We start from the raw sequence: 12,266 nt of genomic DNA, 5'->3' as shown, positions 1-12,266 counted from the left end.
ATGTCGCCCCTGGCATCTGCGGTGTGGCGAGCCGCGAGTGCACCTGGGAAACACGGAACTGGAGTCCTGGGTAGAGCAGGTGGCCCTCACAGCCGCAGGGACGATGACGGCCGGGTCTCCCAGTCAGCCCACCCTGCTTTTGTGGAGTCACTCAGTTCATCTTCACTTTTGTTCTGTTATTGTTATGGTTATTGTATTATTATTGTTATTGGACTGGAGATTGAGTCCAAGCCTTTTGCACGGAGCTACATCCCCAGCCATTTTTTATTTTTTATCTTGAGACAGGGTCTTGCTGAGTAGCCCAGGTTAGGCTTGCACTTGAAATCCTCCTGCCTCACCTTCCTGGAAAGCTGGGATTATAGGCGTGCGCCCTACCAGTATTTCACTCACTCTTAAAGTGAGGACTCGGGGGCTCCTGCAAGGCTGTGGGTCTGTCTGTGAGCCTCAGCCATGAGCGTGGCAGCTCTGAACCAATGAGCCGCCTGCCACTCGGATCAAGAGTCCATCCACGCTTGTGCTTTCGCGGAACCAACACGCTTGGTCTCAAAAATGTTTCTTTTGACTTTGAATGCAGGATGAGCAGTTACAAAGTAAAGCGATTTGAGAAAGCCTTCGGCTCGGAGAGGCTGTTTTCTTGGAAAGGAGTGAAGTGAGTCCGTCTGAGTCTGTGTGAGTGGCTGCTTCTGTTTGGGTGTGATGCTGGGCATGGGGCCTGGCGCCCCCGGCTGCACCCCGAACCCCTGCCATGATGCCATGCCCACCCCACCTGTTCTGGCTGACTTGGTGCCCAGGACTGTATCCTGCAGGCCGTCCTTGGTCAGGGAACCTTGAGCTCCCTGAATGTTTTCTTAGCAACCTGCAGCCTCTGGTCTGTGACTGGGCTGGGCTCCGTGCACCTGAGATCCATTTGGTACTGTCCAGGTGCGCGTATTTCCCCTGCCTGCTCTGCAAAGACGTCCTTTGTTCTTGGTGTTGTTTTGTCTTGATGGAGTCTCATTTACGTTGCACAGGCTGGCCTCAAAAGATCTTCCTGCCTCAGCCTGCCCAGTAGCTGGGCCTGCTTCCAGTTTAAAGTACTTTTTTTTTGTACCAGGGATAGAACTCAGGTCCTTGCACTTGCAAGGCAGGTGGTGGCACCACTGAGCTAAGCCCCAGCCAGGAGGAGGGGCGTCTGGGGTCTTTCTGTGCCATCCTCATGGGCACAGCAGCTCACCGGGCTGTGAGGTCCCAGGCCTCTGTGCAGCCCTGGGATGGGGCAGTGTCCCCATCCCGTACCTCGGAGCCTCCAGCAGGCAACGTCCTAGTCCTGTGCTGTGTTACCATGGCAATGTGACACCCTTTTAAGTGGTTGCCCAGACCAGTGTTTCAGGGGCCCCTGACAGGCTCCTCTCCCAGGCTGAGGACACCCACTTCAGACCCCTGCCCTGTGCAGAGGTCATGCAGTCTCCCTCCAGGTCCCGCATGGGTCCGAGTGCACAGGACACGGGAACCCCTGGGTGGAGCCGACAATTAGGTGTCCCGTGGGACAGCCAGCCTCACCTCATGCTGAGTCCCTGGGCTCCCTGCGGCCAGTGCCCTCTGTGAGAGCTGTGTCGGGAGGACGCTGGCGGCAGGCTGTCCTGGGCACCGTGTCGCAGCCTGAGGTGGGTGGACTCTGTCCCCGCTGTCAGCCAGGCGCAGAGCAGTGCCCCCGGGACAGCCCTGCAGGTGCCCAGCTCGGCCATGTGCCCGGTGCTTCCCAGGTGGGGTCTTGGAGCCGTTCTGGGCTGCGCCCACGCTGTGGCCTGGTGCCCTCGGCCTGTGCCTGACCCCTGCCCTCCCCAGCTTCGTGATGGTCAACAGTGTGGCCATGGAGGGTGACGGCTGTAACATCTGCGCCGCTGCCGAGGCTGAGCTCCTGGAGGTTTCACGCCGGCTGAACTGCTCTCGGGAGGTAAGGCCGTGGGCTCCCTGCTGTCCCTGCAGCGCCCTGTGTCGATGTGGGCGCCATGCACGGTGACATTGGCTCCTGACTGCAGGTGCCAGGCTCTGGGCTGTGTGGAGTGGGGCAGTGGCTGCCCCCGTCGGCCCCTGTCCTGCTGCAGGTGAGTGGGTGGGGCACAAGTCGGGTGCAGGTGGGGCATGGGTGGGACACCCCCTGACCCTGTTGGGTCCACAGCATTACCCACTGTACCGTGCCAGTGACGCCAACTGCTCTGGGCCAGATGCGGCTCCCCCGGAGGAGAGGACCGTCCCCTTCAGGGAGAGATATGACGCGCTGTCCCAGGAGGCCTCGCAGAAGGTGCGCCGCTCCCGTGGCCACACTGCCCTGGCCACACGTGACCCTCAGTCACCGTCAGGCTAGGCAGGCTTTGTTTCTTTGCTTTTTCAGTAGATCTGCTTTTCCTAATCCCAACTTGGTGATGTGCTCAACTCATTCTTACATTCAAGAATTTCCCACCAGCGAGGTGTGGGGGTTCACTCCTGTATTCCCGGCACTCAGGAGGCTGAGGCAGGAGGATCCCAAGTGAGAGCCTAGCCAGGACAACTTTTCGAGACCCTGTTTCAAAATGAAAAGTAAAAGCAGGGCTGGGGAAGTAGTTCAGTGTGTGGACTCTGGGTTCAATCCCCAGTTCTGGGAAAAAGAAAACACTGTCCATTGACATAATGGATTTGGAAGTATAAATGGAACTTAGAGTCCAATTTTTTTTTTTTTTTGGTACTGGGGATTGAACTCGGGTGCTTGCACTTGCAAGGCAGGCCACCGAACCGCTGAGCTAATCCCCGGCCCTAGAGTCAAATTTTTAGGGACTTAAAGAAAACTTGTTTTCTTGAAAATGCATATTTAAGAAGTATTTATATATACTAAAAATGAAATTTAAAACATTAATTTATATTTGAAATATATTTTTGGACTCTATTTAAAAGTTCATAATAATATTTTAAAAAATAAACTATAGTAACATAAAATCTGGGATGGGAAGAGAAGATTCTAGTAAAATACGATTTTGAGGGAAAAAAAGGAGCCTGTCCTGTGTGATTAGGATTGACTTCAGTGAGAGAACTGACCTGGCCAGTGATACACGCCCTTGTCCCTCATCCTGTGCTCACTGCTGCCGTCCCCCCGCGCCCCCGGCCCCTGTCCTGCGCTGACCACCCCATGTCCCTTGTCCCCGCCCCGTGTCCCGTCCCCACCCCGTGTCCACCCCATCCCTGTCCTGTGTCCCTGCTCCACGCTGACTGCTGCCATGTCCTTGTGTCCAGCTGCTGTGGTGGCTGCAGCCACGCCTGGTGCTGAGCGGCCACACGCACAGTGCCTGTGAGGTGCTGCACGGTGTGGGGACCCCCGAGCTCAGTGTGCCGTCCTTCAGCTGGAGGAACAGGAACAACCCCAGCTTTGTCATGGTAACTAACGCGATTTTATTTGTATGTGACAGCTTTCATACTATTCAAGCCAACACAGTAATCAACTGCTCACTCGTGCAGTCCGTGAGAACACACAAAAGCTGCAGGAAGTGACCGCCACTTGCTGAGAGGGGGCCAGGTCTCTGCAGCTGGGGACAGGACCCACGAGCCTGGCACTGCGTGAGGGCCGTGGGAGCTGTTACTGTCATTGCTTTCAGAAGCACCGCTTGCTCAGGCTGGGGCGGTGGTGGTGCCCAGGAAGACCCTGGGCCTGTGGTGCCTGTCCAGCCCTAGGCCCAGCTGGCTCCATGGCCCTGCGGTGCCGGACTCAGTAGGGGAGCCGCCTCGGTCCTCACAGAACGGAAACATCAGCTGCCGTCCTGGCTGCTCAGTGTCTGACCCTTGCTGGCTCGGTCCTGTGTCCCCCACTGTGCAGGACGCTGGGTCAGGGTGTGGTGGGTGCAGGGCATCAAAAGCCGGCGACCTTCCCACGGCCTGGGTCAGACTGCGTGTCCTTCCCTCTCCCCCAGGCCAGCCTGACGTCCCAGGACTTCGCCCTCTCCAAGTGCTTCCTCCCGCGGGAGGACACCGTCCTGGCCACCTACTGCGGGGTGGCGGGGCTGCTGGCCGTCCTCCTCCTGGCTCCCGGGGAGCGGCTGGCCTCGCTCTTCCTTTCTGGCTGGAACACGCTCAGGACGCACAGGGCCTGGTGAGGCGGGCAGCAGCTGTGCTTCACGAGGGACATCGAGGCCCAGACACTGCTTCCCAAGTCCTCGGAGAGCAACGTGCAGGCCCGTGTCATGGGAACCCAGCGTTGCGGTGGCGAGACTGCAGAGGGCACAGTTGGCTGCGCTGTTCTCAGGCTATAAAAATGGAACACGGACTCTACATACATCTCTTCTCCTGTGTCTATCGAACATATGGAGGGTCAGGCTGCGTCTGTATGAGGTGTGAAGCTGCTCACCGTCGTCTGCACGCAGGAGGCGGCCGGAGCGCCGGGCCTGCAGGGACACTGCTCTTCCGGCTTTGTACCTTTGGGCTAAACTGCTGGGCTCAGGTTCTACGTAAGTGTAATTCTCCGGGAGACTGGGGTGTTAGACCGGGTCTCAGCCGTCAAAGACCAAAACTTGGAAGAATGGACATCGGCTAGGGCTCCTAGTACTTAAAAATAAGTGGTGCAGTAATTTAAAGTCAGATAAGCTGTATTGTTTTCTCCCTTATGGGTCTAGCTCTTATTTTCATTGTTTTTTTTATTCATCTTTGGCGGTGCTGGGGACGGAGCACAGGCCTCAAGTGTGCTGAGAGACCAGGGCTGCCGCGCTGTACCCCGCCTGGTGCTGGTCCTTGAGTCGGGGGACAGAGGTGCATGGCATCTTTGAACATTTCTTCTTTTGGTGGAGGTACATTTTAGTTTTCTTCCAGTTCTGCTTTGAAAGAGCCAGAAGTGGGAGTCACTTCCATTCCCTGTCCCAGGCCAACTAAGAGGAGTCCAGTGCCATGGTGGGAGGCTGCGGCCCAGGGACGGGACGGGGTCAGCGTGGCTGGCCTGCCTGGAGAAGTGACATGTAAATCTGGGCGAGCTCGGAGAGGACTAGGACGTGCTGGTTTCACAGATGGCTCAGGCCAAGCAGGCGCCGTCTGCCCAGGACCACGCAGCTGGCCTAGGTCTCTGGGATTCTTGAGGCTGCATCTGTGAATCTTGCAGGAGTGAGAAATAGCCGGGTTTCTCTTTGTATTTCAGATAGGGTTTTGTGGGTCTGGGGACGCTGCTCAGGGTGGAGCACTTGCCTGGCATGCATGAGGCTCTGGGTTCCACCCCAGCACCTCAGCACAGCCAGGAAGGTTTCGTAAGGTTTCATCTTGAGAAGACAGTGGAGAGGCCCTTTCCCCTCCTGGGCATCGCGAAGGGCGACAGCCCTGCGCTCCCGCGGAGCACTCGTGCGGATGGTGGAGTCTGTGTGCAGCTCCGATGGAGCGGCCGCTGGCCTGTGCCTGCCCGGGAGCAGATGGGGCTGGAACCCGCACAGTGACCCAGGGCAGTGGAGCCTGCGGAGAAGGCCCCTGGCCCCCGGGGTCGGAGCTTGGGATTCTGCAGGGAGGCTTGGAGGACAGAGCAGGGGCTGCGACCATGTGGTGATGGTTAACACATGTCAGTTACGTATATTTTTTAAAAAAATCAAGAAGTATTTTATAAAGTATCAGCCGGATAAAAATGTCCCACCACCTAGGAATGCTGTTTGTTCCCCTTTTGGGAGCAAGCAGCAGGTCGCGTCAGCACGAAGCTCTCAGCACTACAACAGATTTCTTTCACAGGTATAGCTACCATCAAGGCACAAAAATCAACGAGGATTTTTGTTCAGTAGTGATACAAAATTTTGTGGTCTGTACAGTATAATGAACCAGTGATAAACCAACAACAAAAAGAATATGGGAGGAGACCGCATCCAAGCATCGGGAAGGCATAGGGTTGTTTTAGACAGGACACGTTTTCCAGGAGAACGTGGTGGCTTTCTGCCCAACTCGGAGGCCCCCAGAGGAGGGCGCTTTCCACCCGTCACTGCGCCCTGGCCAGTGGTGATGGGGGCAGTCACTGGTCAGCCTGTGGCTTTGTGATGGGAAACCAGAAGGGCCACGTGTTTCCCCTAGCCACTGAGTTCTCCAAGATGAATCAGTCACAAACCAGCAAGTCAGGGATCCCGAGGGCGAGATCCTGCCACGGAGCCACCCCAGAGCTTTGCTCTGCAGTGGCAGGGACTGGGTGGAAGAGCGGGGACGGCTGTGTTGAGTGGAAACAAAGCTACAGAACCAAACCTGGGGGACAGAGGTAGCCGGAGGCTTGGTGGTCACACACGGTTGCACTGGGGACAGGACAGACGGCAGCCAGTGACACTAGACACTACGTCCTACCACGACTGGGGCAGACGGATCTCAGTCCCGCGGACGCCCACCTCGGGGACTGGGTTCGGTGGGTGGGGCGGCGCTGCCCTCACAAGAGCTCGTACTGCTTGAGGTGCATGCGCTGGATGATGTCGCGACAGTCGTTGAAGACGCGGCGGATGTTCTCTGTGTCCACGGCGCAGGTGAAGTGGGGGTAGCAGTAGTGCTTGCCGTCACCAGTGGCCGTGCTGATCCTCTGCAAAAGAGGGGGTCGTGTGAGCCACGTGGCTCCCAGGCCTGGGGATGCTGGGACCGTGACTTCCCAGGACTTGAAGGGCGCGGTGGGGGTTGCCTGCACATGGGGTGTGTGCTGGGACCCTGGGACCCTTAATCCTGAGGCCGCCACTTCACCAGATGCATTGTCCCGCAGCGCAGTGCAGCGCACTTCTGGGTGTGTCTGGTGGGTATGGGCTGTGACCTCGGAGTCTCTCTGGCCCTTTCCTCTCTGACGCCATTCCGCTGCTCTGCTTCCTGGCTGCCGTGAACTAAGCACCTGGCCCACCACGGACTGATTCCCTGAAGCTGAATAAACCTCTGCGCCTCTGAGTTGTGGGTCTGCTGTTGTGTCCCAGTGACACGGGCAGCCTTGAGCTCGCCTTGCCCGTGCTCAGAGCTGCAGAGACGGTGAGCACGGCCTCAGCATGGACCTGGGCTGGGGGAAGAGCCAGGCTCGGGGCTCCTAGAGGCAGCCAGGGTTGAGCTCCATCATGTGTGTGAGGGCCCCTTAGAGCCACAGTCGTGGGAACAGGAAGCCACTGGAGTGGAGAGGATGTTGGGGCTGCAGCCGCACTGTGTCCCCGTCCTGGAGTCATGTGCCGTACCCTAATCCCAGTCCCTCGGGTGACTGAGGTGATTAAGGTTGAACGAGGCCACTGGGGTGATACCCATGCAGTGTGGGTGTCCATACAGGAAGAGGCGAGGACACAGGCCTGCGAGGACACGGTGAGAGGTCCTGCAGAGCTGGCCCTGGGTGCTGGTGTCGCTGGGCCCCCTGCCCTGCCAAACCCTGTTGGCCACAGACTCTGGGTGCTGCTGGGACCATGGGAAGGGTCCCGAGACAGTGATCCTGGGGTCGGCACTCCTTCTGGGGGCACTGAAAGCCTGCTTCTACCCATTCTCGGCACCGTGTGCCAAACGCTTCCCTGGGTGCGGCTGGAGGACACAGGCTGCTCCCTGTGACTGCAGGACCGGCCATCCCTGCCTGGAGCCACTGACTCAGCAGCAGGCTCAGTGCCCAGTTGGCTGCTGCGGTCTGCTGACTGCGCTCACATCTCGGACACCTGATTGTGCCCGGATGTCCACCGCAGGTGACAGAAATGGGCCTCGGGGAGCAGCACCGTGCCAGCCCTGGGCATCTGGGTTACTGGGCTGCTGCCTGAGCCCTGAGGCCTCTTGGGGCTGTGCCCAAGGTAAAAACGCTCGGGTGAGCTTTGAGATGCAAGGTGGACAGCAGGGATGCACAGGCCACTGAGTTGTCCCAGCTGCTGAGTGTCACTCACCATCAGGGGTGAGACGGCTTATGGTGACTGGAGGGGCCCTGGGCTGGCCCTGGCTGTCTGGCTCAACTGTCCCAGAAATGCCCATCTTCCCTGAGGGAAATCCCTGTGTTCAGTGCCCTCCGTACACGGTGGCTGTGAGGGGCCGCTGGGAGGCCACTGCCTGTCTCTGCCCAAACTCACCTCTCCCCCTTTGGGGATGGGCCCAGCTCTTTCAGGTGTGACCTTTATTCCCCCAAGTTGAGGTCCTGTCTGGATGAGTACTGACATCTGCACCCATACCCCATCCCCGACCCCACCCCACAGCTGCCTGGCTCCTCCTGAGCCCGGTTCTAATCTCTCCACGGCCCACACTGTGTCCTGCCAGGCAGATTCTCAGTGAGAGCCGGGCAGCACCTCCGTGCCCACAGTTTCTGACTGCCAAGTGCTCAGGGGCCGGCTTGGGCAGCAGCAGAGAGACAAGGTCTGTCCAGGTGCGGAGGCCCGTGTTCTGGCAGGCAAAGCTAAGTCTAAGCCGTGCCATCTGCCCAGCACCGGCATGCTCAGCTCGCCATGGGCTCTTGGGAACACCACCTACATCTGGGCACATGGCCTCACCAGAGCCAGCTCCCCACTGAGGCCCTTCCCAAGGCACGGCCTAGAGATGGGGGTCCTCAGTGTCCTGCCTGACTCTTCTCAGGACTCGGGCCTCGTTCCTTCTCACATGCAGGACCTGGCTGCTGCCTCATGTCCGAGGCGGAGGCCTTGACCCACGGCCAGCAGGCACCCCTGGCTGATGGCGGCCGCAGACCCTCCTTCCCCGGGGAAAGGTCCAGTGCGCCCGAGTCAGGGCCCTGAGGACCCGTGCCAGTGATGGGGTGCAACAAAGACGGACTCAGAGTGAGCAGCCACGCGTCGCTGGCAAGATCGTCACACAGAAGAAAATTTGCAGATGGGTGATGCAGACATGGGGAAATCTGGCCAATTGGTCAGGCTGTGGAAGCGATCAGTACAATTCTTTCACATTTTATGTAAGTCTTCAGCTATCTTAAAACACTGAAGAAAAGGAAAATGGCTTAGTTTGCAATGCTGCAGTTCCCGTTAGATTCACCTGTGGCAACTTTTGGGTGGCAGAAGTGGGCACCAAAGCACGAGTGCTGTGTGCTCAACTTGGCCCAAGCTGCCTCTGTCCCTCTGGACAGTCCCCTGGGACACATGTGGCTCGAGTGGGTGCCATCCTGGGGGAGGGTGGCACGGCTGGAGGCGGTGTGACTGGGGGACCCATCTAAGCTCTGTACCTGGATATGCTTGGTCACAACACCAAGGCTCACAGTTGTGCGAAAGATTCAGGGAGGCTGGGAAAAGCTAAGTCATTTGCAAGTTTCGTAACATAACACTATGGGGGCAGACAAAAGGCCCCAAAATCACTTACCAAAAACAGGTCCCGGATAAAGAATTTGGCTCTCGTAACCTTGGGATCCTCTCCTGCATCTGGTGTTGCTGTGGAAATTAAAAATGAAATTTCATTTAAGTGGCGTGAAACCAAGGTGTGACCATATGGAAACACAGCTACAAGTCAGAAGCTGTGTACTCAGGCTCCTCTTGGCCTCTGCCTCTGACAGATGTCAGCCAGGCTGGGCTCCATACCGAGCTCAAGGGGGTGAGATCGCTCTAGAAAGAGGCTCACAGAAGGTTCTGGAAAGCCAAGCTGCTACCAGACATGCAACAAGAGCTGTGCCCTCCTTTTCGTACCATACCACCCGGCCTTCCTGGGCTCCATCCACGTGGCCTGGAACCTAGGTGTCACCTTGCCCCGTGGAGGACAAGGCACTACCACCCAGGTTACCCGAGGGCGAGGGGAGGTACTGGCTGCCACAGAACCTTCCTGTGCCACGTGGCATGAAGGGGACATCAGACGAGCCCCGGCAGGTGGGTGCTAAGGCCACACTGCCAGTTCCAGAATCAGTAACAGCCCCACCCGGAAAGCCCCACAGCGGACTCGAGTGCTGACACCTTTGGGCCGTGTGCCAAGTGCACATGAAACATGGCTGGCTCCAAGTTTGAACTTGGCGCTGCCTAAGGGTACTCGCTCTGTCTGCGCAGAAGCCCGAGTCTCCCTGCGACACTGCTGGCCAGGCTGGAGGGGCTCTCCTGGGCTTGAGCAGGGGGAGTGGGCAGAGACTGACCTACGGATAGGTTCCCGTGGGTCGGCCCGGCTCGGGGTCTCACCGTCTTCAGGAACGGTGTAATTTGCATACTCGGGGAAATAGTCTTCGATCTTCGATTTCCCTGCCAAGACTTTCTCGGCCAGCATGTCCTGTTTGTTCAGGAACAAGATGATGGAGATGGTCCGCAGCCACCTGCAAGGGGCAACAGACAGCATTTCACATCCAGGGTGTGTGGCGGCCTCAGTGTAGGGAACCCAGTCCACCGTCCTTTCCCAGGAGGCTGGGCTGGGTCTGTGGCGCCAGGGTCTCCACTGCATCCGAATGGCAGACGTGGGTCCCCACCGACTGAGTCAGCTCGTTCTGGACAACTCCGCCGGGCAGGGACGTTGAGGCACCAGGCTGAGGTCTGTGTCAGGTGTCAGGAGAAGGTGCAGTGTGGACGACCCTGCAGCCACAGGAGGGCGTGCTGGACCCTGGCTGGTCCTGCCCACCGCTCCGGCAGGCCCAGTCCTGACAGGCCAGATCTGTGACACTGACAGGGAGCTGGCCCAGGGCAGGTGCTCCCCGCTCATGGCACAGGCACTGTGAGTGGACCCGGAGATGGGCTGGGCAGGCCAGGCCCTTCCCTTCCCGGGGCTCAGCACTGGTCCATGGGCATAAAAGTGCCTTAAAATACCACCCTCCCCAAGCGGAGAGTGGCATGGTTTCCTCTGGTTATCAAACACACAGTCACAGCAAAAGGATAATCTTTAGTTCAGGTTAGTTAACCTTGAGATAATTAAGAGGATCATTACCTGTGGCCAGGCACGCTGGCGCGGTGGCTGTGCCCAAAGTGCCAGCCACGCAGGAAGCTGAGCAGGACGCTCGAAATTTCCAGGCCAGCCTGGGAAGTTTAGGACAACTCCATCTCAAAAGCACACTTGAAAAGGAGCTGGGGACGCAGCTCTGTGGCAGGGGTGGCCCCGACAGTGAGGCCTGGTGTAGGCAGAGTGCCACCCCCACAAGACTGCAGTGTTGGGCCATAAAAGAACACATGGAAAATAATGGAGCAAGTGTCACTGTGACCAGAGATGACCAGAGGCCGCTGCTCTCAGGGCGCTCTCCTGTCTCTCTGGTGCGTGTGGGATGGAGCCCAGGTCCCTCCTCGGCCAGGGTCACACTGCAGGTCCTTCTCTTGTGTAAGAATTTTAACGACTCTAAAGCGTTCTTTGGTTCACCTGCCCCTTCTCAGCCCTGTTTCTCTCCCGCCAACTGTCCTGTACCATAAACCCGAGGAGGGCCACTGAGCAGTGACGGGGAAGACGTCTCCGACAGCCAAGCACCCCGCAAGCTCAGCTGGCTTTCCTGCCCTCCTTGGTGGCATTTCTCGCTTCACAGACACTCTGGTTTCCGCGAGAAAGAGGCCCTGTGGCCGGTCCCCCTCGCTGACAGTCTCCGGTGACGCCATGGCCTTGGTGATCGCAGAGACCGGGCAGCCATCAGCAAATGCTGTACATTTCAAAAACCAAGCGAAACCAGCTCTGAACTCTGGATGCAATCTCAGGCTTTCAAAACGATTTAATTTTTTTTGAAAAGGTACCATGAGCAGGTGATCAAAGAACATCCCCCGTTTAAAATATGACAACACTGCGCATGGAGGGAGCGAGATGCTGGTCACGGCTTGGGGTTTATCAGCAGGGAAAGGAGGTGCTGCTTGGAGAATAAACACAAAACCGAGTGCTGCTAATAAACAGATCTGCAGCCCTCTGAGTGTGTGTGCGAATATATGTATACACATATATTTATTTTTTTGTGGTACTTGGGTTGGAATCCAGGGTGCCTGAGGCCTGAGCTACAACTCCAGCCCTTTTAACTTTTTTTTTGAGCCAGGATCTCACCAAGTTGCCCATCCTGGGCTCAAACTTGCGATCCTCCTGCCTCAGCCTCAGGCGGGGCGGGGATGACAGCCGTGTGCGCTACACCCAGCTCCGGGGCGCCCTCCACCCAGCGGCGGGCCGCCTGCCCCATCACCTGTTGTTCCAGATGCTCTCGAAAAGGTCCAGGGACTCTCTCAGTCTGTTGGTGTTGTTGTCCTCCCGGATGACCATGTTATAGCTGCTGCAGGCCGCGACGTAGATGATGGCGGTGACATCTTTGCGGGGGAGGACAGGGGCGGCTGAGTGAGCAGAGGCCGCACCGTGACAGGCGCCCCTGCCGCTTGGCCCTGTGTCGCGGGGCGCTGCTTGGGCGGGGAGGACTCGCCCCGAAAGACAGAGGGGAACTGGGGGCCTTAAATTCCATCTGTGCCATTCACACTCGGGGA

General features: G+C 57.9%; 2 protein-coding genes across 5 annotated transcripts in view; one reads left to right on the top strand and one right to left on the bottom strand.

Moving 5' to 3' along the window:
• The window catches only part of Mppe1 (metallophosphoesterase 1), a 16,998-nt gene extending 10,480 nt beyond the window's left edge, over positions 1 to 6,518 (top strand). Inside the window, exons 5-10 of one of the 4 annotated variants that reach the window (XM_010639026.3) lie at positions 575 to 649; positions 1,825 to 1,933; positions 2,019 to 2,084; positions 2,159 to 2,281; positions 3,244 to 3,384; positions 3,915 to 6,518. In XM_010639026.3, coding sequence (XP_010637328.1) covers positions 575 to 649; positions 1,825 to 1,933; positions 2,019 to 2,084; positions 2,159 to 2,281; positions 3,244 to 3,384; positions 3,915 to 4,097 — 697 coding nt within the window. In that variant the 3' untranslated portion in view covers positions 4,098 to 6,518. Of the gene's footprint in view, positions 1 to 574; positions 650 to 1,824; positions 1,934 to 2,018; positions 2,085 to 2,158; positions 2,282 to 3,243; positions 3,385 to 3,416 lie in introns of all 4 variants that reach the window. The other 3 variants (XM_019209747.2, XM_033757441.1, XM_019209749.2) reach the window with 3 other exon arrangements.
• Positions 4,796 to 12,266, bottom strand: part of Gnal (G protein subunit alpha L) — a 67,646-nt gene continuing 60,175 nt past the window's right edge. Inside the window, exons 9-12 of the mRNA XM_033757423.1 lie at positions 11,975 to 12,100; positions 10,026 to 10,156; positions 9,229 to 9,296; positions 4,796 to 6,517 (exon numbers count right to left, since the gene is read on the bottom strand). Coding sequence (XP_033613314.1) covers positions 6,371 to 6,517; positions 9,229 to 9,296; positions 10,026 to 10,156; positions 11,975 to 12,100 — 472 coding nt within the window. The 3' untranslated portion in view covers positions 4,796 to 6,370. The remainder of the gene's footprint in view (positions 6,518 to 9,228; positions 9,297 to 10,025; positions 10,157 to 11,974; positions 12,101 to 12,266) is intronic.

Source organism: Fukomys damarensis, unplaced genomic scaffold (genome assembly GCF_012274545.1).
Source record: "Fukomys damarensis isolate Sample0158 unplaced genomic scaffold, DMR_v1.0_HiC HiC_scaffold_30, whole genome shotgun sequence".
NCBI classification, from domain to species: domain Eukaryota; kingdom Metazoa; phylum Chordata; class Mammalia; order Rodentia; family Bathyergidae; genus Fukomys; species Fukomys damarensis.
This window is presented reverse-complemented; position numbering and strand designations above follow the sequence as displayed.